A 21,501-nucleotide genomic window follows, 5' to 3' on the forward strand; every position below is an offset into this window, starting at 1 on the left:
GAGTTCAGCTTCCGCGGTGGGAAGTGGCTCCATGAGGATCGTTTACCTTCGCGCGTAGTCGGAAATACTCGGCGTCAGAGCAGAGAATGGGGCGACGAGGGTAGGTGAAGTTACAGCGCCTTGAATAACGTAGTGTGGAAAAAGCGCACGGTTCTGCTACAGTGCCTAGAATGTAGTGAAGTAAACAAACTTCCAGTCAGGGTGAAAGTTTTTCTTCGGCGTGTTGATTACGGAAGAAAGAAGTGTTCTTATTATGTTATTATAGATAATTTAAATAGCTAAAAAGGGCGATAAGTAGAAGGGAACAGCCTGTTCCCTCTGTTCCATGGAGGGACCGCCACTGCTGTATATTATAATTATTGTTTTGTATTAGCTTGTAAGAAAGAAAAGTTTGTAAATTCTTGTTCAGTATGTCCTTGATAACATTTCTGAATGTTTAATTTTCCATTTTATTGGATATTTGTTGTAATTTTGTTATAATTTATTTGCTTTTTTGTTAAAAATTTATTGCAATTTGTTTAAGTAGAAGAAAGTATTTTATAATACATCAAATTTCTATGGAAGTGAGTGTAACTTTGAGAAACTAATTACCACAGTTAAAAGTTTCACAAAGTAGCTTACACAAGCATGCTCTTCCCAGTGAGCAGCAGCCATTCTTGGTTTATGATTGTCTCCTAAACGGATTTTCACACTAGACTCAAAAAGGATTTCATGTTTCAAAAAAGATATCGTATGATTAGCTGTTGGAAGCATTTTGTGACGTTTTAATTTCAAGAGCTCTAAACCTGACCTATCTTGGCACCCCATGCACAGGATGTAGATTGCAACAGTAGTCAGTTTCCACGATGAGAGTAAATAAATGAATGAAGGGAAAAATGCTGAAGAAAGCACGCAGTAAGTAATCTGATCACTAAACCAATGAAGTCTGCGAGAACAGACAGAAATAGAAATAGAACCTTGCTAAAAATGTGTGTGTATCATGATTAGTTCAGAATTAAACAATTAGAACTTAGGACATGTTCACATTGCATACCAATCATCAATTGAAGCTAGTGGAAAAAAAAGGGGGGGTTACATGCAAGTAGCACTGTAATAAAATGTAGCAAATTTTGACTGCAGATGGTAGTAATTTTTATTGGTGAAATGTGCAAATTATATGTATTCACGAACATCTAAACCTTAATTAAAAACAATAATAATTTTCATATTTCATTTTGCTATTGACATGGAGTAGGGCCACTTTTCGTGGAATGCCCCACCTGCATTTCGGCAGAGATGAGGGATTCCCCTCCCCCCTTTTTCCATGTTGTTCCCTATCAGTGATTGTTTGTTCCATTACTCCATACTGTTGCACTTGTCATCACTTAATACATGCACATGCATATTATTTATTCTGCACATGTAAGAAGAGCAGCTTTTGCTTTATTCCCTCATTTAATATAACCATGTTGGACCTTCTCACTTGGGTGCGAATTGGCTCCTAATTCATAAAACTTAGTTGCTAAACTGCCGGCCTCCATGGTGGAGTGGTTGGCTCAGCATGCTGCAATGTCAGGGGTTCAATCCCAGCTTGGGCATGGCTGTTCTTTGTTAGTGTCCTTTGCACTGAATGGATCAGCAAGCAGTACAAAGTGTAATGACTTGGATGAAATTCCAGACAGAGCTTCGCTGAGCCTGATCTTGGAATACATTTATGCCCGTTTGCACCAACGTCTATTTACTCGCAAGTAGTAAACTCAGAGTTAACCCACAAATCGGCTGATTATCTGTTGCACCAACAGAAACGCCAAGTAATCTGGGAGTAAAAGGAGGGTCAACTTGACCCTTCAAGATCGGCGAGTAAAAGCGGAGTTAACCCACGTGCAGCGGAGTAATGGCTGCCATCTGCAACCGGCATTTTATCACTTCAGAATTTCGAAACTAAATAAATGTTAAATAGGAAATAAAAGATTAAAACCGTGCATCTCAAAAGTGAGAAATGTATAGTATGTTACTATCTATATACTTTGGGAGATGTTTACTGTACATATTCTGCAGTACATAGTGTGCAAAATTACATGTGCAATACAAGCATACGCATACACGCAGAAACCAGTAGCAATGTAAACATATCTATAAAAAAAATATCGTGAATGCTACGTGAAGATAGATGCATATATATAAAAATATACTACAAACATAACTGTAACACTACTTACTACGATTGCAATCTACACTAATATATCAAAATTTATTTATGTAAATATGTTTTTCCCCATCTTTATTCCATGCTTGAAATTTTCTCATGCCCGTTGTTTGTCACTGTTTAGGATACCAATGTCCAGGTACCGTTACTTGCATCCTTTCCTTGTTTCTTACGACACCACATGTAGAACCCTGCCAATCACGCACTTCCAGTTGTATGACATTTAGGCACTTGCTTTGAGGCTAACTACCCTCCTAGCGTTAATCCAGAGTTTTGTGACTCGCTGTGTTCATTGCACCTTACACTTTGGTGCAACAGAAGATGATCGTTACTCGAGGATTACCCTGACCCATGGATCTTTTTACGTGCGAGTTACTACAATGTTGATGCAAACGGGTATCAGAATGCTGGAAATCAATATTGAAGTAAGTATGTAGAAGTGTAATTATAATGCCAATAGCACCTACCTAATGTGTTTATTGATGGATGGAAAAATCATTCTGTTGTTCTGTATGTTTTAGACATGTAATGAATCCAATTCATGTACATTTTTTTTTATCTATGATAACTGAACTTCACAATCAAAATTTAAGTCATCCTCTTGTGCAGGTTTTTTGTGATTCTGTGGTCTTCGTCTGTTGCCATATGTAAAACAATGCTAAAGTGTGAACTAAGATAGACTCTGTTTTCTTGTAGACAGCTTGCCAAAATTGATGGAAGGGTTGAAGATAGCAGTGGAGAAGGCATCAAAATCGGATGAGCTTCTGGAATGTTTGGATTCATTAGTTACTCAGTTGCAAGCCTCCACTGCAGGTAAAGTTCTTGCTTTATATTTTTGTGAATCTCAGATGTAAAAAATATACTTAAAAATCATATTTGCTTGACCACTTTTAGCTGTGAAATGTATAAGAAATTTAGAATTTTCATCACTATTATAGTTTTTAAAATTATTTTGTTATGGGCAATGTATCGTACATTGTGCAGTGAAGAAAACAAGATGGTTACTAGGTCCATGCAATAATTGTGATTACCGTATTTGTTGACATATAAGATGCACTTTTACATTTAAAAATAGGCCTGAAAAACAGGGTGCATCTTATACGCTGATACTCAGTTTTTTTACCTTTATTTCTGGAAAGTCTCTCTTCTGAGTTAGATGATTTCTTTTTTGCTTCCTTGCGGTGTGTGATGAAGAAGATTAAAAGGTATTCTTTCCTAGTTAGATTAGGTAAGTTATTTGTTCAAAGTAGACTCTTAGATAATTGTCATCACAGATCATTGTAAGTGCTGAAAAACTGCATTTTTTAATCAGTGTGAAAATTGTTCTACTCGATGAAGTATACAAACTGTAATGTCAGATTTAATTTTAAAATGTGCAACTGTAAAACTTTCTATTAACTCACATTTTCAAACAAACTCCAAGATTGAAAAAATATGTTTTGCAAGTGTATATGTGGCATTTTACCTTTAGAACATTTTTCATGTTATTATGAGAACATTCATGTAGGAACTCCGTATAAAATGGCTATGCAAGACTTTATATAACGGTTGGTAATAATTTCAGATGAAGGCTCATACGGTGGGATCCTTGAGCAGCTGCAGATAATACTGAAATGGGAATCTCCAGCTGTGGTGGCGAAAGCTGCCCAAGCAGTAGCAGAATTTGCCAAAGCCGATGCAAGGCGTGAGTTGTGCACAGACAAACCAGTTTTGCCAACTTTGGTTTCTCTCTTGAAGAAGAAAGAGACAGAGATTTTGACTCAAGCATGCAGGGCATTGGGCAACATTTGTTTTGAAAATGGTAAGTGTTTTTCCTCTTGTTGTTATTTTCATTGCCTACACACAGACACTTTGGTTATCTCAGTAGGAAAACTCTGTACAATAAAAGTCCATAATAAGATTTCATTATTATATTAGGGGTTTGGTGAAACCCAATTTCCAATAGATATCTTCTGAAATTGGCAAATGTATGTGTAAGATTTCAATATTTAAACTAAGTTGGTTTCAGTTTCATTTGTTTTATGATATTTGCAAGGTGTGCAGTAGGCTAAGGAAACAGTTCACAATGCTGGAAATGAGTGCGAAAGAATTTTGGATAAATTTATTTGTACCTTTGAAAAACACACACACATATAGAAGAGCCATTCCATGTGAAAGTGGACAAACAAGGTTAATTCTTTTTTATTGAAAATATCACTTATCATATATGAAATTAAAGGAAAAACTATGCAGAATTTGGAATTATTAACAAACATTAGTTCCATGGTTTTTAAATAACATATTGTCAAACCTATTACTCTTTTTAGTAGAAATTGGATTTTGTGTGTGGTGTTTCCACTTAATATAGCATTATACCATAAGAAAACTAAAATAATTCAAATATCGTTCTAATTGTCTCATTTATTATTTCTATATCTTAAGCTCTGAAGTATCCTAATTCATTTCTAATACAAACCTTAGTTTGAAGAATCTATTTATGATAATTTGCATAGCCTTTACATTGTTCCATAATCCTACATGTGCATGATGTCACACCCATCACAAAATTTGTCACACCTGTCACAGGCAAAAAATGTTTATAAAAAAAAGTATGTAGTAATATTTTTAGAAACTAAAAGCATCTAAATGTCGAGTCAAGTTTGCTTTGTGAAGATATAATACAATTTTTTCAGTAAACCCATATGTTTCACACAGTGGCGGCCGGCGGCAACTATGATGGGTAGTGCCAACGTGATCAAGTAAATAGAAAAAAAAACCTCCACAATGCCCCCCCACCCCCTCCTTGCGCCACTGGCCAAGATATTTATCCTCGTTTGGTAACGTGGAAAACAATGTGTGTTTAAGTAATAACGTACTAATCCGATTCATCTTCACTCACTAACCTATCTTTATACACTACAGGACACTTCCCTAAAAATATAACAATTACAAGAGGAAAGGAAAAATAACTCCTATCACCTTCTCCTCCCCCATGCACACGTATTCTAACTGGATGTAGAAAATATCTTTGTTATGAAAAGAATTTGTCGAAATGCCAAAGGAAACTCTCATCATCATAGGATTTTTTACTTTTATATTTTTAAAAAAGTTTGGATGGCCCTCTTGGTGCATCTATCTATTATCAAGAATGTTCCTTTAACTTTGGAAAAATATTAGGTTTGTTTCTCCAAATTTCCCTCGCTCGGCCAGGCGAAGACGGGCACAGTTTCTTATGGGCTAATCCCACCCCCTGCCACTTTGTTCTCGGCTCATGGTGGAAATGTTCCTCGCTGAGACTTCTTCAACCCTCTACACGTGTGTCAACTTGGTTAGGTCCATTTATTAGGCCAGCTCTTCAGTGGCACGGACTGTTGCCTTGCGAGGGTACAAACAAAATAGCTGGCGATGCAGTGAGGAGGTTGGGGCGGTCGTCACGTCAGTTTGACCGATTGCAAGATTCGAATCTCCTTGTCTGTAAACTATCAATGTATTCATTTAACTTTACTTGGCGACGTATGCGTTTCTTCTGAGGGTAGTGCCATGGCACGGCGGCTCTACCCCTTGAACCGCCGCTGGTTTCGCAGAGTTTTCTGAAAGACTGAGGAAAGCTAGGGTTACCAGATCGCTGTAAGGTAATTGTAGGACATGCTGTCCCAAAATGTAGGACATTAAGTCAAAATGTAGGACACAAAACATTCTCAATAAATAATACATATTTCTATAGAACACGTTTGAAAGTAGTTGAAAAATGACACTTTTCAGTTTTAAAAGAAATGAATTTTTAAATGCAAAATTTCAAAACTTGCAATACTAATAAATGCACCTCTTACTACATGATTTAAGTGGTACTTCTCAGAGGAGACAATTTCTCTCAAAATCTCAGGTTTAGTCAAACTATATTTATAGTAGAGTGGACAGTCAATTTGAAATTATAGGGACCAGTACCAAACGAACATTTTACAGACTTTATGCAAAAATAATTTCTCTCGCGAGTCTGTTGTGCTGATGGTAATGAAAGTACTCTCTCAACATTTGAATTATGACCTGTAATGGCAAACAAATATTCTGCAATTACCGTAATTTAAAATGGTTTGTGAAGTTTCATTTTGGATAGTTTTAAGTTCAATAACAGGGTGTCTACCAAAGTAACACATCCAGAATTCTTGAATTTTTCTGGACTCTTCTAGACCTTTTTTCCATTTTTCTTAACGTTTATTTTTTCGACCCCTACTTAGGTAAAGCTGGAAATTAGTAATTAAGAAAATAAATATTTATTTAATGAAAACCCCTACCAGAGGGACAGTTAAGATAAAAACTGAACCTGAATTTAAGAAGAGAATTACATCTGCTTTCTTGTATTAATGCATCCTGAACTGTGTTTGGCAGACAAGCGAGGCTTTGGCATCTGGACTCACAGCCAGTATAATCTTATGTGGGGTTTGTGTCAGTTGTTCCTATATGTTTGTGACTATCCCTTCATCCATCTTATGTTACCACCATTCATCTTCATCTTCGCAATTAGCCAAAAGGATAGAAAAAGTGAAGTAAAATAATCTAAATCAACCAATCAGTCATTATGATAGCAAAAATTCTTAACCACAAGTATAATTTATTGCCTTTTTGTTGACTCCTTGATTTCTTTAATATTTCTTGACTACCATGACTTTCCTGACTGACAGACACCCTGAATATCTTTCTTCTCTATACCTCTGCTTTACAATCAAATTATATTGAATATTGAATAACAATGGGCAACACCTTGTTCCATCAGTATAAACCCTAAGACAAGAAATTCTGCTCAGGCATTGAACAGTGACGTTAATCAGAAAGTGGTCCCAAAACTTTGTTCATTAAGTGCTTCCGTTTTCCCGTTTGTTTAATAGCAGGACAAACTTTTTCCTTTTTGTGCAATGACTGAATCAAAATAAATTTCACCATTGAGTTTGGAAGCCCAGTCCATGGACTTGTAACTTGCATGATTTTTTTCTGTTTCCTATTTTTATAATTAATATTATGTAACGATTATAACACCATTAAGCCTTGTTTCCATGATTTATGAAAAAATTAATATTTTGACCAAGGCAGTAATTTATTTTATTAAAAACATAAACTAAACTTAACGTTTCAACCTTCTAGCAAGGTCTTCTTCAGACTCTGTATCAAGTACAAAAGTAACAAGATACAAAAACAGGGCATTATATATACACAGACATTACCCCCTCCAGACTATTAGAAACTTGTTATGGAACTTTCTAGCAGGTGGCTTTCCCCTGTGAACTGTACTTTCACCTAAAAGCCTAAACATATTTACTTCCATATAGAATGTGGTTGGGCTTTATATCTCACGCTCTTTTTTCCTTCATTTTTCTTCCTTCTCCTCTCCTCTTTCTCTCTTGTTCTTTCCACTCTTTCTAACACCTTCTTCCATTCTTTGTTTAACTTCAGTCCCCCATTCCAGTTCATTGTGTCTTCTTCACCTTTCTTCTCTATTTCCTTGGCTTCCTTCCATTTTCTCACTAGCATTCTCTTCTCCCTTCGTATCTGCTTAGCCTCATCCCACTGTGTGTCATGTCCTGTTTCTCTCGTGTGTTTAAATATCACATTTCTCTCTCTCTTAAGTCGTATATCATCCCTATGTTGTTTCAACCTGTCTTTCAGTCTCTTTTTCGTGTCTCCTATGTACACACTCTGACATTCTTTACATTTTACTTTGTAGATAATCCCTTCCTCTTCCTCTTCTCTGTTTTCCTTTTTCTTGTTTGCATTCTTCGCTATTCCTAAGATGCTTCTCCCTCCCTTCCTGTAAGTTTTAATTCCCGCTTTCCTAAGCACTTTGCATATCTTTTCCGTGGTCTTCCCCATACTCTTTATTCCAAACCTTCTCTCCTCTTTTTCTTTCTCTTCCAATTCTCCCCTGCCCGTTTTCTTTCTTCTTCTGTTTATGTCCAGTCTATCCTGCTTCTCATAGCCATTCTTTTCCAGCTGTTTCCATAGGCTATTTATTTTGCCTTCTTTTTCACATTCCTTCGTGCATATTTTCTTTATTCTGTCCTCCATATTCTTTATAAAATTGCTTTTTGTCACCTCACTTACATCACTTCTTTTGTGGCAGAATACCCCTGCTGCACACTTCTTCTGATGCCAAGTGGTTTCAATTTCTTGCCCTCTCTTCCTTTTCATCAATATATCAAGGTAGCTTAACTTGTCTTCTTCTTCTATTTCAAGTTCCAATAATATCCCTCTTTCTTCATCTTGTATTTCTTTGGCAAAAATGTCGAGCTGCCTCTTCGTTCCCTACCATATGCCAAAACAATCATCCACATATATGCAAAACAGAATTATTTTGTCACCTCCTTTTTCTATCACTTTCTTTTCCCATTCATTCATAACCAATTCAGCCAATGCTGGGCTTAGGCTAGAACCTATATTCAGTCCTTCACTCATTAACATTATTTTATCTCCCATTATACTGTAACCGTTATTCCAAATGGTTTCCAGCGCCTTCACTACCCTTTCACTATCCCATTCTCCTATAATTTCTTGTCCCATTCTCTTTTTAATAATGTCCAAAACTTGCTTCCTCTTGATTCTCGGGAACATACTTTTCACGTCTAAGCTAAACATTGTCATCTTCATCAAATTTAACTTAAGTCCTTTTATGAGGTCTACTACTTGTTCACTGCTCTCTTGCTGTGTTACTAACACTTCAATAACTTTCTTTAATTTCTTTTCCAAGGGTTCCAAAATATTGTTTCTGCAGTTCATGACTTGTCTTAACTTTATCTCCTCTTTGTGTATCTTTATCTCCTCTTTGTGTATCTTTGGAAAGCCTTTCAAACTTGGTAGTCTTCCTGTTTCCTTTATGAATTTCTTGAATCCACTCCTCCTACAGTCTTGTATGACCCTTTCTTTTATAGTTTGTTCTTCTTCTGCTCCACAAATCTCCTCATATCAGTTTTCTTTTAGGTCTTCAAACTTCCTCTCATACCATTCTCTTTCCATCACCACAATTGCTCCTCCTTTATCTGCCTGCTCTATCACCACATCATTTCTTGACAAGACAATCAAGACAAGAAATTATGGTTAGCCACTCCTCTGGCTAAGATTCATAGATGACATTTTTCTCCTCTGGACACATGGCGAACCCTCCCTCACTACATTCCTAAACCAACTGAACGACTTCACTACCCTCAAATTCACCTGGTTCCAGTCCAATATCCCCCTCATCCCACCAAAACTACAACCTACGCCTGCACCAAGCCCTAACCAACCGTGGCTACCCCTCCACCCTCATCAACAAACAAATCACTAGAGCCAACTCCCACAATCGCACCAAACAACCCAAAACCAACCCTCCAACTCTGATTACCCAATACCACCCCCACATTACGAAAATCAGACATACTCTCCACTCCCTCCTTCCCATCCTGCACAGTGATCCTGATACCAGGGACATCTTTCGGGATAAACCAAGGGTCGTCTTCCATCGCCCCCCCCCCCCCCCAACCTCCAAAACATCTTGGTCTGAAACACTCCCACCCCTTCCACACTACTCCCCCCAGCTCACAGGTGCAACAAACCCAGATGCAAGACCTGCCCCATACTCATCACCTCCCCCACCCTCCTGATCCCCACAGTGACAGGTGAGTTCACCCTAAGGGCACCTGCCACTCATCCAACCTAATTTACACCCTCATCTGCCAAATCTGCAGCAACTTCTACTTAGGCGAAACCTCCACCCCCTTAAATCTAAGGATCAATAATCACCATTCCTCCACCCAAAACTCCGATTTCACAGTTGCCATCCACACCAACAGCCATAACACCACCTTCAATAACTGCTTCCGTGTTGCCATCATCCATCTTTTACCCCCCCTCTCTGACACATCTATGTATGTAAACTGCTCGCCATTAAAAATGCAACACCCAGAAGGAGTAATCGGAATCGGACGAAATGTGCACAGTGTGTAGAGGAGAGGTGCAGAAGGAAATGATTAGGTGTTCAAGGCCGTCATGCGTCATGTGCGCCTGCCACTCCATCTGGTAAGTGGTGCCTGTAGCAGGTCAGATAGGTGCAGAAGAGCAGTGAAAGTGCATGGTCGTGAGTGTATAGTGTGTTAAAATCGGTCAGCAATGCCACGTCGTCGAATACGGCAGCGATTCCAGCAGGTTTCCCAGTTCGATCGCGGCCGAATTGTTGCATACCGTGAATGCGGATTATCCTACCGTGAGATCGGTGCCCGTGTAGGATGGAATGCATCCACAGTGATCCGTGTATGGAACCAGTGGGTCCAGGAAGGCACTGTAGAGCGACGTAGAGGTTCACAACGTCCGCGTCGGATGACGGAACGAGAGGACAGACGTCTGATACGCATGGCCCTTACAGACAGAACGGCCACGTCAACGAGGATTGGGCATGAAGTACGGGATGTTTTACAACGTCCAGTGTCCCCACGAACCGTGCTTCGTCGTTTGGCGAACCAGGGAATTTTTTCCCGGCGCCCACTGTTGCAGTTTCCTCTGACGCTAGAGCATAGGCGTTTGCGTCTGAGATGGTGCCAAGACCGTCGTGCATGGATGGCGGAGTGGAATGCTGTAGTGTTCTCTGATGAATCCCGCTTCTGTATACAACATCATGATGGACGTACATGAGTGTGGTGGCACCGTGGCACTAGGCTTCATGATGCCTGCATCATGCATCATCACACAGGGCCTTCATTGGGTATCATGGTATGGGGTGCCATCGCCTTAGGTGTTCGTTCGCGTCTCGTACGCATTCAAGGGACATTGAACAGCCAACGGTACATCACACAGGTTCTCACCCCTGTTGCTGTCCCATTAATCCATGCAGTGCATAATGCCACTTTTCAACAGGATAACGGGCACCCCCATGTTGCAAGGAATGTCCTCGCATTTATGGAAGCTAACCACGTGCCCCTGCTTCCTTGTCCATCACGTTCGCCGGATATGTTGCCAATTGAACATGTCTGGTCCATGGTGGGTCGCCGGCTGGCCCAACTCAGGTTTCCGGCACGTAATGTTGAAGACCTCTGGCACCGTGTGGAAGCTGCTTGGGACGCCATACCGCAAGCAGACATCGATAGACTCATTCTGTCCATGCCTCGCCGTGTTGCAGCAGTTATTGCCGTCCGGGAGGCTGTACACGCTACTAGCTCCTTGGGGTTATGCAACCATGTTCTACGTGTCACATGTCACACCACCGAGCTCTAACTGTAATCATTTTCTTATCTTATTATGAACTACATATTTGCCAAGTTTCGTGTTTCTATCTCATTTCCTTCTGGGTGTTGCAATTTTAATGGCGAGCAGTGTGTATATATATATATGTAGTCCATATTCCAGATGACAATTTGCCTCTTCCTGAGAAACACACGTGTTAGTATATGGAATGGAAAAATCATTCTGTGCAAGAGATGCAGTAAGTTCAGAGGCCCTTCGGAATGAGCTTCTAGACATGTTTAGCATTTGATTCATGTACAACTGTGTATATATAAAGTGATGAGATGACATTGAAAAAAATTACCATAGCCATCGATTTGAATTCTCAGCTTTACCTTGAAAAGTTTATAAAAGTTAAGAAAGAAGTAGGCAGAGAAACTTGAGCTACTGACTGTCACAGGAAACTTATTTGTGACAATAGGAAATATCTTGGATGGTATATTCTCCAGTATCTCCCAACATAATTCCAACTGCAAAAGTGTGACTATTTGTAATTGACTGTGTTCTAATTATACATATATGTTGATTTGCAGGAAAGGCTAGAACGAAAGTTATTGAAAACGAGGGTCTGACATTATTAGTTAAAGTGTTGGAACACTCAAAGTCTGTTTCTGGCAACGAGGGAAGGCAGCTGAGAAATGTTTCTGCTGGATTCTTGCTAAATCTCCTTGTGGATCAAGAACCAGCCCAACAAAAGGTAAACATTTTAGGAGATATTTTGTTAGCACAGTGTGCACTCACGAAACAGTCAAGTTATAACTGAATATAATATGAAAACCTTACTTTTCTTGATTTTTTTCAGAATTAATGTTTTTTTTACATATATGTATATATATTCCTAAAAACCTGGAAAACCAAGGAATATGAGATATGATTGTTGTACTTTGAGATTTTCTGAAAATTTAAAGAAAACCTTCATTTAATCCAACTGAGCCAGTGCTCTCATATTTCTACTTTTTTTTTTAAAATGAACTTTATGCCAAATAGGCTAATGAAAATTGATCTCACAATTCAAAGTAGAATCCGAATCACTGTGCAATGCACCTCTACCTTTGATTAAAGATAGCAGACACATTACCACTGCACCATTTCAGGAACCTGGAATTTTATTTGGAAATTCTGAAAAAGTCAGGAAAGTAATGATAGTGATTTTTACATCAGTTTGGTGATATTTATGTTTTGGTAGGATGGTGATATTACAAGAATTTCTTGTCAAGCTGTTGTTCCAAATATGTTGCAGTGCGTTAATATCATACTTCATGAGAATTTTTTAGCGTTTATTAAAAAAAATGACATTGAATTAGCCTCTCTTCCATGTAGTCTGACCTGAAAACTGCATTCTTGCAGCCAAATAAGAGTCTGTCTGCTATACTCCCAGCCAATATAATCCTCTGTGGGGTTGTGTGTTGTCTTGTCCAATGAGTGTCACTTTACAGGCTCAGAATTTATTAATGGCATAGCAGATTTATTTCTTACATTCATTCTACTGTGCTTTTAATAGGGAATTCATTTCCACAATATTTGTTCTTCTAATTCACTGGCTTAAATTAGGTATTTTTTTGCTAACAGGTTATGTTCTCATATAAGGAAGGAGAAGGTGCAAATAACCTCACTGCTGGCATGCCTATTATAATATTTTTTTAATGAGTCAATCTTAGCATTGGAAACAGTATGAATAATGCACTGATCATTGCATGTGACAACGTATAATCACAATCAGTGTGTGTCTTACCCTTGCCAAGCTTACATTTATGCATGAAGTGATTTTGAAAAAGTTTTTGTGAAACCTGGAATGGAATTGTAAATAAATGTTATCATCAGATGTTATTTTCAGGCTTTGGCTTTTGGTGTTATGAAGCTCCTATGCTCATTCTTGGAAACTGATGGAGATGATGAGGAAGTGGCTACCCACGTGATGCTTATTCTTGGACTCCTAACTGATGCTGGTAAGCTTCAGTTGCAGATGTACTGTGGTGACATCTCCTAAGGTTTAAAAATGAATTGTACAGTCTGGCAAGAATGCAGATCTACATTCTAAGAGAAATAGGGAATTTTTATGAGCTGTTACATGATTTGTGGCAAATTTAAGTAATGGCGTTTGAAAGCTACATGATTTGTGGCAAATTTAAGTAATGGCGTTTGAAAGCTGTAGAAAATGATAACAAACAAAACTTTGTTTTTATTAAAGAGGAGACTGATTATGTAATTGAAAAATGACATTTATCAGGCAGTAATGGAATAATGGTCCCACAACGTGGCCGTGTGGTGTAAGGAATCAGGCTTTGGACTTGGGCTACGGGACATGTGCTGGTTCGAGTTTCCTGGGTGAAGCGTAACAACTTTTCTCCTGAGATTACCCACCTCTGCTGAGGCAGGCAGTTCGTGGGTAGGCCTTGGCCCTCAAGTGCTGTTGCACCATGGGCTATTATTATTATTATTATTATTATTATGGAATAATGACTTCTATCTGAAATTTTCATGTACTGCTAGTAATAATAATAATATTATCTTTATTCAGTGGATAAGGTTCAGCATATTCATTCTCCCACCTTTATGAGTAACAGTAAAGATTTTACGTAGAAATTTTCAGCAAAAAAATGCAGGCTGAACCAGGACTTGAACCCGGGTCTCTGGCATACCGTGCAATTGCTCTAACCACTGAGCTACCGAGCCGGCCTGGCCTCGCCTGATTTTTCGCTAACACTGTAAAACAGAGCTCAGTGGTTAGAGCAATGGCATGGTATGCCAGAGACCAAGGTTCAAGTCCTGGTCGAGCCAGCATTTTTCGCTGAAAATTTCTACGTAGTACATCTCCTGTGTGTGCCTAATCTACAAGTAAAGATTTTTATTGTATATTCCATATATTTACATACCTGCCCTTCATTGTGTACTAAAAATAGACAGCAGTGGTAAGTATGTTGAATCTCTAAATTTGTTGCTGTGCTGTAGGGTAGTGACTCTCTTCGATTGCAGTAGATAAAGGTTCAAAATAGTATTTGTGATGGTATCGTATATTTGTCTCAAGCTGTAAGTTGAACACACAAACTGGACCATTTATTCAAAAACTGTAAGTTAGTTTTCTATATATTGCTTGTTTAAAATCTAGAAACAGTATTTATTATACACACACTGAGTAGCAAGATGAAAGTGTAGCATTATAATATGTGGTTTATTGTTAAAACTAATAGATCAAAGGGGTGTAAGGGGTGGCACTTTATCAACACTCAAATGTCAACCTTGCAGACAAAGCTCTGGCTGGACTCACGGCCAGTATAATCCCCTGTGGGACTGTGCTGTGTCATCCACATACGTTTGCGATTGTCCCTTCATCCGTCTCATCGTATCATCACTCATTCCCATCTTCGTTGCAGAAATCAGTCAATCTACCAATAGATTGAACTGTCTGAAATTACCTCAAATTAAAATAAACTGCTAGGAAGAAATATATATTAATTATAATAATAGTTCTTCCTAATTATGTGCATTGCTAGTTAATACACTTCCTAGTTTATAAAAATTGAAAAGAATGATTATAGTTTTTCAAACAAACAATATTAAACCATGTTTGCTTGGAGTTTGTTTTGATTAATTTCGGTATTTTTCAAAATAGTAATGAACATTATTGTTGTTGTTATACAGTATGTTTGAAAGTCCTGCAGGATTCTAAAAACTTATAACTTTTAAAGTAATAGGTTTATTACAACGACCAGTAATCCCAAGACATAACGTCTGGTGGGCGAGATTTTTCCTACATCGATCTCATCTTGGAATCACGTGATGGTGTGATCACCTACACCCACATCATTCAGCAGTGTGGGCAGATCAAAATTTTAAATTTTCCTCTTAAAAAAAACAATATTTCGTTGTAATATACCTATTACTTTAAAATTATAGCTTTTTAGAATCCTTCAGGACTTTTAAAACATGCTGTATTTTGTTAGTGTGTTATACAGATTGTGCATGTACCCTTTTCTTCCTTTTCCAGATCCAGGCCAAGAGTTGCTGGACGAACAGTTGTGTCGTATTGTTGTGCATATCCTAGGCTCATCTAGCTCAGCTGAAGTTAGCGAGATGTGTCTTGATCTATTGAATGGACAGGCTGAGAATGGTCAGAAACATTCGATATAATAACTGTTTTTCTAATGAAATTGCTAATTTATACAGACTTTTTTTCTCTCTCCCTCTTTTGCCCATACAATGATAATAATCAGCATTATCTTCCATTGGTTGTATTTACAGTTTGAATGAAGCGTTGCAACTGGGGTGAAGATAGTTGGAAGATATTGCTATCTAGAGTGTGTGCTTTCATGGCATATTGAAAGATGTTAGGGAGGAGAGTTGAACTTGCATAAAGTTTGAGTTGTAACATGAAGTTTGAATCGTAATATGGTAGAGATTATCTCAAAATACTGAACTTGCCTGTGTTGTGAATTTTTGTGAGAAAAGTTGGTTTTTCTATATCTCTGGAAATCTCTGGATTTGCTATTTATAATGTATATTAATACTTTCCAATGCAGATGGGTAAGATACACTTGTGCAAGAATACTTAGAAATTGACTGTACATTTTATTATTAATATATCTAGTATCCTCCCATTTCTTGTTGTAGAATATCAGCTTTATCATTATGTCATTACATGTTTGTTTCTGTTTGTCATTTGCTTTAGTTCCCTTGTGTTGCAATTACTGATAGTTAATACATTGTGTTTGTTATTTTGCTACATTGAATTCATGAAATCTTGTAACTTTTCAGAAGCCGTAAAAACCCACCTTGCTCATGCTGGTCTCTGCGAACTACTTATAAAACTCCTAAAGAAGCACAAACCTTTAGTTGATGACGACGAAACACGAAATGTGATGAAAGTGGCCTGTGATCTCATTGTGCTCATTCTTACAGGTGGTAAGTGCAAACAAACATTTTCTTGCTAATCATTTTCCAAAACCATTTTTTCAGTGGGAACTTGTTGCTGGCTAGATAGTGCTGCAACTTTCTGTCTATTTTTCTTGTTAGGAATATTTATTTATTTACTCGCCACAGAATGATAATAACCAGCATTATCTTCCATTGGTTGTATTCACAGTTTGAATGAAGTATTGCAGTTGGGGTGAAGATAGTTGGAAGATATTGCTATCTAGAGTGTGTGCTTTCATGGCATTATTGAAAGATGTTAGGGAAGAGCCGTGGTGGCTCAGTCGGTAACGTGTCTGACTACCATGCTATAGGTTCCCGGGTTCGATCCCCAGCCGGTTCAAATCCGGGAACTTTTCTAATGTTGGAAGCGGCCCCGGCACCCACCCAGTGTTGAATGACATGGGTACCTGGGGGAAACCCTGGGGGTTAAAGGCAAACATCACCCCCACTCACGACCGGATCAAGAAAGTGTGGGGCGTTACCCCCACCCCTTATATGCCTTCATGCCATGGTGCTAAGCACAGGGGAGCACTTTACCTTTTTTTTTATTTATTTACTCAAGAGTTTCAGATACAGTCTTATTTGGCCATATGCAGGCCAAACGTTGCAGGCTTTATGCAGGCAGTTTAAAAATATATGTACAATAACTTTGGTGTTTTTTTAAAAAAATATATTAATCTGATCAACATGCCATTATGATATGGGCAATTCAATTATTAACACTTGCATACGTGCTAATCATGTATATATACGGAGTTCCCGAACTTCTCTAGTGTGCAGATCACGTATATACACGGAGTTGGATTCAAAATTTATTTCAACAGTCATTTGCCATACATTTACGGAGTTAGCAATCCTGAGTAATGTTTGGACATCGTACTTCCTCATACTGCCACTAGATGCTGGGCAAATGCTCATAACAGTTCTGGTCGCGTCGTTGTCTGATAGTGATATGCTAGTTGTTTATGGCCACGATGGTGGATGAAGCTCTGTCAGAGCATGTTATTCGCCTCACATTAGATGAGCAAATGAGCGATAGTGATGGTGGTATTTTTGATGAAGATTGGCTGGATGATGATGATGATGAAGATCCTGATTATATTAAAACAGAAATATCGGATTAAAAAACTCTTTTTGTAAAACAATAAAATGAGTATACCATAATACATATGAGCATATCATTATGCATGTGCTTCCCTTTTCTATGTCATATATCTTGTCAACTTTTTATTTTTAGAACATTTCATATCATATATGATGAAACGTCGAAGGTAGCCATGTGGTTATAATGTAACATATCATATATCAAAATAAAGAGGAAGAATCAAACTTTTCAACAGTGTATGATACATATATTTTACATTTTTAGTTTTTGAGATATGACTTTTTAAGAAGTAGTGAAAATGGTCAGCATTCTTGGGACGGAAAGCGACTTAGAGGTCAGCACTGTAAGTGAACTACACCCTTTAGTCCACCCAAGGTGGATTGATTTAAATAATAAAAAAAAAAATCTTCCCTTCTCAAATATTTACAGCAGACTTAATCAATTTTCCGCGAATTGCATAACTCACAGGATAATTCTGACTTCAGAAAGAGTCGCGTCGGTAAATAAATTCTAAATTTCGTGAAGAGTCTATTTCGCATTTTGCAGTTCATTTCGCATTATTTCGTGACAAAACAGGGTAGGAAAATGCACCTCACACCTTTCAGAAACATGAAAAATTAACATTACAATTGTAGAGTACATCCAGAATGTTTTATTATTTTCACTGGATGAAAAGTTACTGAAATTTTTATAGTTTCGGGGTGTAAGGGGTGACCTTCCACGTAGTACACCCTGGACTGCATTTGGCAGACAAACGAGGCTCTGGTGACTGGCATTATGGCCAGTATAATTTTGTGTGTGTTGTCCTGTTTTTGTCCTTGTGTGTGCTGAGTGCCCCTCTACAGCCTCAGCTTTTAACGAAAGTCAGAATGTTTTAATATTTTAGTAACACAGCACTGCAATTATGCTATTTTAGTTATAGTAAGGGGGGCTAGACCCCATATAATGTGACTGGTGCAAAATAGCCTAAGTGCTGACACACCCAAAATTTTAAATTCAAATATTATAGTTTCATTAACACACTCACTCAAAAAAAAAAATGACAGTAACTTCGTGTATACAATTTCAGAAACAGAAATATGTATATTCACATATATTTTTTTATTTGCTTTAATCACACATAATTTTTTATTTGCTTCATTCAAACTGTTTCAAATACTTTACAGGTCTGATTATTAGAAAAAGCATTTCTACAAAAATGAAGGGAATGAGTTATTCCCTTTCAAAGTGGAACAGACACTGATTTATTAACTTCGTTTTTGTTGTCAATTTATTTTTACAGTTTCATTCAAACTATTCTTACGTAGTCACATAAGTTCTTCTAAGGGTTGTTGAAAAAGCCACGAGAGGTTTCTCCTCGTTCGTACATCTCTCATCCTCGGCATATTTCATGACATTTCGGGGAAAAGGAGCCCTCGGCATTCTTCATATATCTTCGCCATAGGGACACACCATTATATTGTAATATTTTCACTTCATTTACAGCAAATTTTGTTTTGTGAGTTATCCCAGTGAATTTCATGTGCATTATTCCTGGAATTTGTATAAAAAACATATGTTTAAAAACCATACTTAACAGTTGGCCAAATCATTGCACTTCAATTGACTCGAAGAAAATGAATCCACAGAACTCATTCCGTGTCTTGTGGCAGCTAGGTAATGGTGTGGGGGAAAGTGTAGGGGAGTGCTGGAAACACTATTCGTCCAGGGCCGGAGATCGAGAAGTTTTGAATGCCTGATTTAAACTCTACCAAGTGTAATAAAGAAAAAAAACTTGTTTCATATTATCCAGACCAATGTGCAATAATAGTTTGGTTGCAGAAGAGCATTAAAATACTACTGTTGGTTTTGCGTCCTATTTTTAAATGCGCTTTCCTTTGAAGTCCACTTTATGCACAGATAGGCTAACTGGGAGTGGACCTACAGTTGAAAGTGGAAACCGAATACCTATGTGTGTCCACCGGGTATCGAACTCGAAACCATTTCATTACAAGACGACAATGTTACCACTATGCCATCTGAAAGGCCCTATCTTCAAATGAAGAGGCTGTGTGGAGCAATTCAAGCTTCAATGACATGAACATTTACTTAAAGCAGTCCAAACTCACATCTGCACTGAAAATCTGCTGACAACATTTGAAACTATGAGAATAGACTTGCAACAAGGTCATCAGCAGAAACTGGAAATCAAAAGAATCAAAATGAGAAGTTAAACGTTTTTACAATTAGTTGACAAAGAGAACGCGAAAAAAGTTTTTCTGAAGACACTTTCTATTCTTTGAAATTAAGTTAGTGGTCAACATTTTAACTTCACTTGTCTCAGAAGTGAACTAAGTGTCGCTTATTCCTCAGATGAATATATCTCGATGGGAGTACAATAACTTTCGATTTAGGGAAAGTGCTTCGTCATCTGCTTTCTTTTAAGTTTGGGTGTCTAGTGCTAGTACCTTCTCACCGAATTCACAGTTAATACAGAAATACCCAAGGGCAGCAGTTGAGAAGAAGCTGAAAACTGAATGAAAATTAAAATGGATTCTACCATCTAGTGATAGAAGAATTCATAAAGGAGAGTTAATAATAATAATAGTAATGATGTTTGTTTTAATTTGTTATGGCAAGTGCTTCCCTTGCTGTAAAATTCATGGACCAACCTTGATCTATATGTATAGTGCCAAAAACCATACAAGCAATTTTAAGTGTTATTTTTTTGTAAAAAATAAACAATCTATTTAAATTCTAAAAATCCAATTTAAATAAAAAAATCATTTTTAAAATAAAAATCATGATTTTTTATCCACCCTGGTCTCAACCTTAAACTAAATGTAAAACAAAGGCATATATAGGATTAAATGTGAATGTGACAAAGAGTACATAGGACAAACGAGAAGAACTATGTGTATAAAATGGGGGGAACACAAGGCCGACATTAGGGAGGGAGTCCCCAAAACCAGATTGTACGAACACACAATTCCATGTTACTCTGGAAGTGGTCCTTAGGGCCGAGGTGGAACAAGGGTTTGAGTTGGATTGGTGACACAAGTAGGGGAAGGAGGAGTGGTGGAGGAAGGGAAAATAACCATTACAGCTTCTCGGTCAGGAGCAAACTTTCAGAGCAAGCTGAACAACGGGAAGTGTCTCTAGTCAGTTTAATAGGATCCCGGGAGAAAAGGATTTACAGAAAATGGGGAACACCTTGAAGCAGAATATTTAGCTGGGGGTTTTAATGGAATTGTGACCTGATTTTTAACAAGTGTTTTTAACCAAACCTTTTAACCTAATCCTTTTAACACTCTTGATGCGGCATAAAATGATTTGTGCCTAGAAGAAAAGGAACCTGAAAAAGGGGTTTCGAAATTCAATACTCACTCACGTAAGTAAGATCATTTTATACAAATTTTGTATAGATTGTAAAACTATGATAGTAGATTGGCTTGGAATGCAGTTAACAGTGTAACATCTTGATTCCAGATGAAAGCATGAACCTCTTATATGCAGAAGGCAAAGGGGAAGTTTTCCAGGAGATGGGGAACTGGTTGGAATCTGACGACGAGGACTTGCAGATCACTGGTGTGCTTGCAATGGGGAACTTTGCAAGAACAGGTGAGTCTGCCTCTACTTGTTTTTTTTTTTTATAATTTTTATTTTTGGAATGCTCACCACTTCTTGCCATTATTGAATGATATATTATCCTGGCAGTGATGTAGGTATATGAAAGTAAATGCTAAATGCAGCAATCCAAACACATTAGAATTAAGATTTGTTACCTGCAGTTATGGTTGGATCTTCAGTGAAAGTATAAGAAACCATGCCCAATATGGAAAGCGTATGATTGCAGAAAATACAAACCCACATATGCAAAATGCCTGTTTGCCTTGAACTTTTAAAATTTCTTCACAAGGAAGTACCAAAATTCCTCTGATGATAATACAGGCTCACATTTCACGTTGTACAATTGGATAGGTTTTTTTCGATTAATTTTGAAGGCTCACTGCGTTCATTCAGTAAGGGTACGGCATCTCCACTCTAGACACAATTTTTACAATTAATGCAAAAACTTGTGCCCCTTTTCCCTCCCAACTTT

The 21,501-nt window shown here is 37.8% G+C and overlaps 1 protein-coding gene across 2 annotated transcripts in view; it reads left to right on the top strand.

Annotated features, from left to right (window-relative positions):
* The window catches only part of vimar (visceral mesodermal armadillo-repeats), a 51,724-nt gene that overhangs the window by 16,236 nt on the left and 13,987 nt on the right, over window positions 1-21,501 (top strand). Inside the window, exons 2-8 of one of the 2 annotated variants that reach the window (XM_083111181.1) lie at window positions 2,882-2,998; window positions 3,750-3,986; window positions 11,938-12,101; window positions 13,239-13,350; window positions 15,390-15,512; window positions 16,157-16,303; window positions 20,889-21,020. In XM_083111181.1, coding sequence (XP_082967307.1) covers window positions 2,882-2,998; window positions 3,750-3,986; window positions 11,938-12,101; window positions 13,239-13,350; window positions 15,390-15,512; window positions 16,157-16,303; window positions 20,889-21,020 — 1,032 coding nt within the window. The remainder of the gene's footprint in view (window positions 1-2,881; window positions 2,999-3,749; window positions 3,987-11,937; window positions 12,102-13,238; window positions 13,351-15,389; window positions 15,513-16,156; window positions 16,304-20,888; window positions 21,021-21,501) is intronic. The other variant, XM_083111190.1, reaches the window with a different exon arrangement.

This window comes from Lepisma saccharinum, chromosome 1 (genome assembly GCF_977018435.1).
Source record: "Lepisma saccharinum chromosome 1, izLepSacc3.1, whole genome shotgun sequence".
NCBI classification, from domain to species: domain Eukaryota; kingdom Metazoa; phylum Arthropoda; class Insecta; order Zygentoma; family Lepismatidae; genus Lepisma; species Lepisma saccharinum.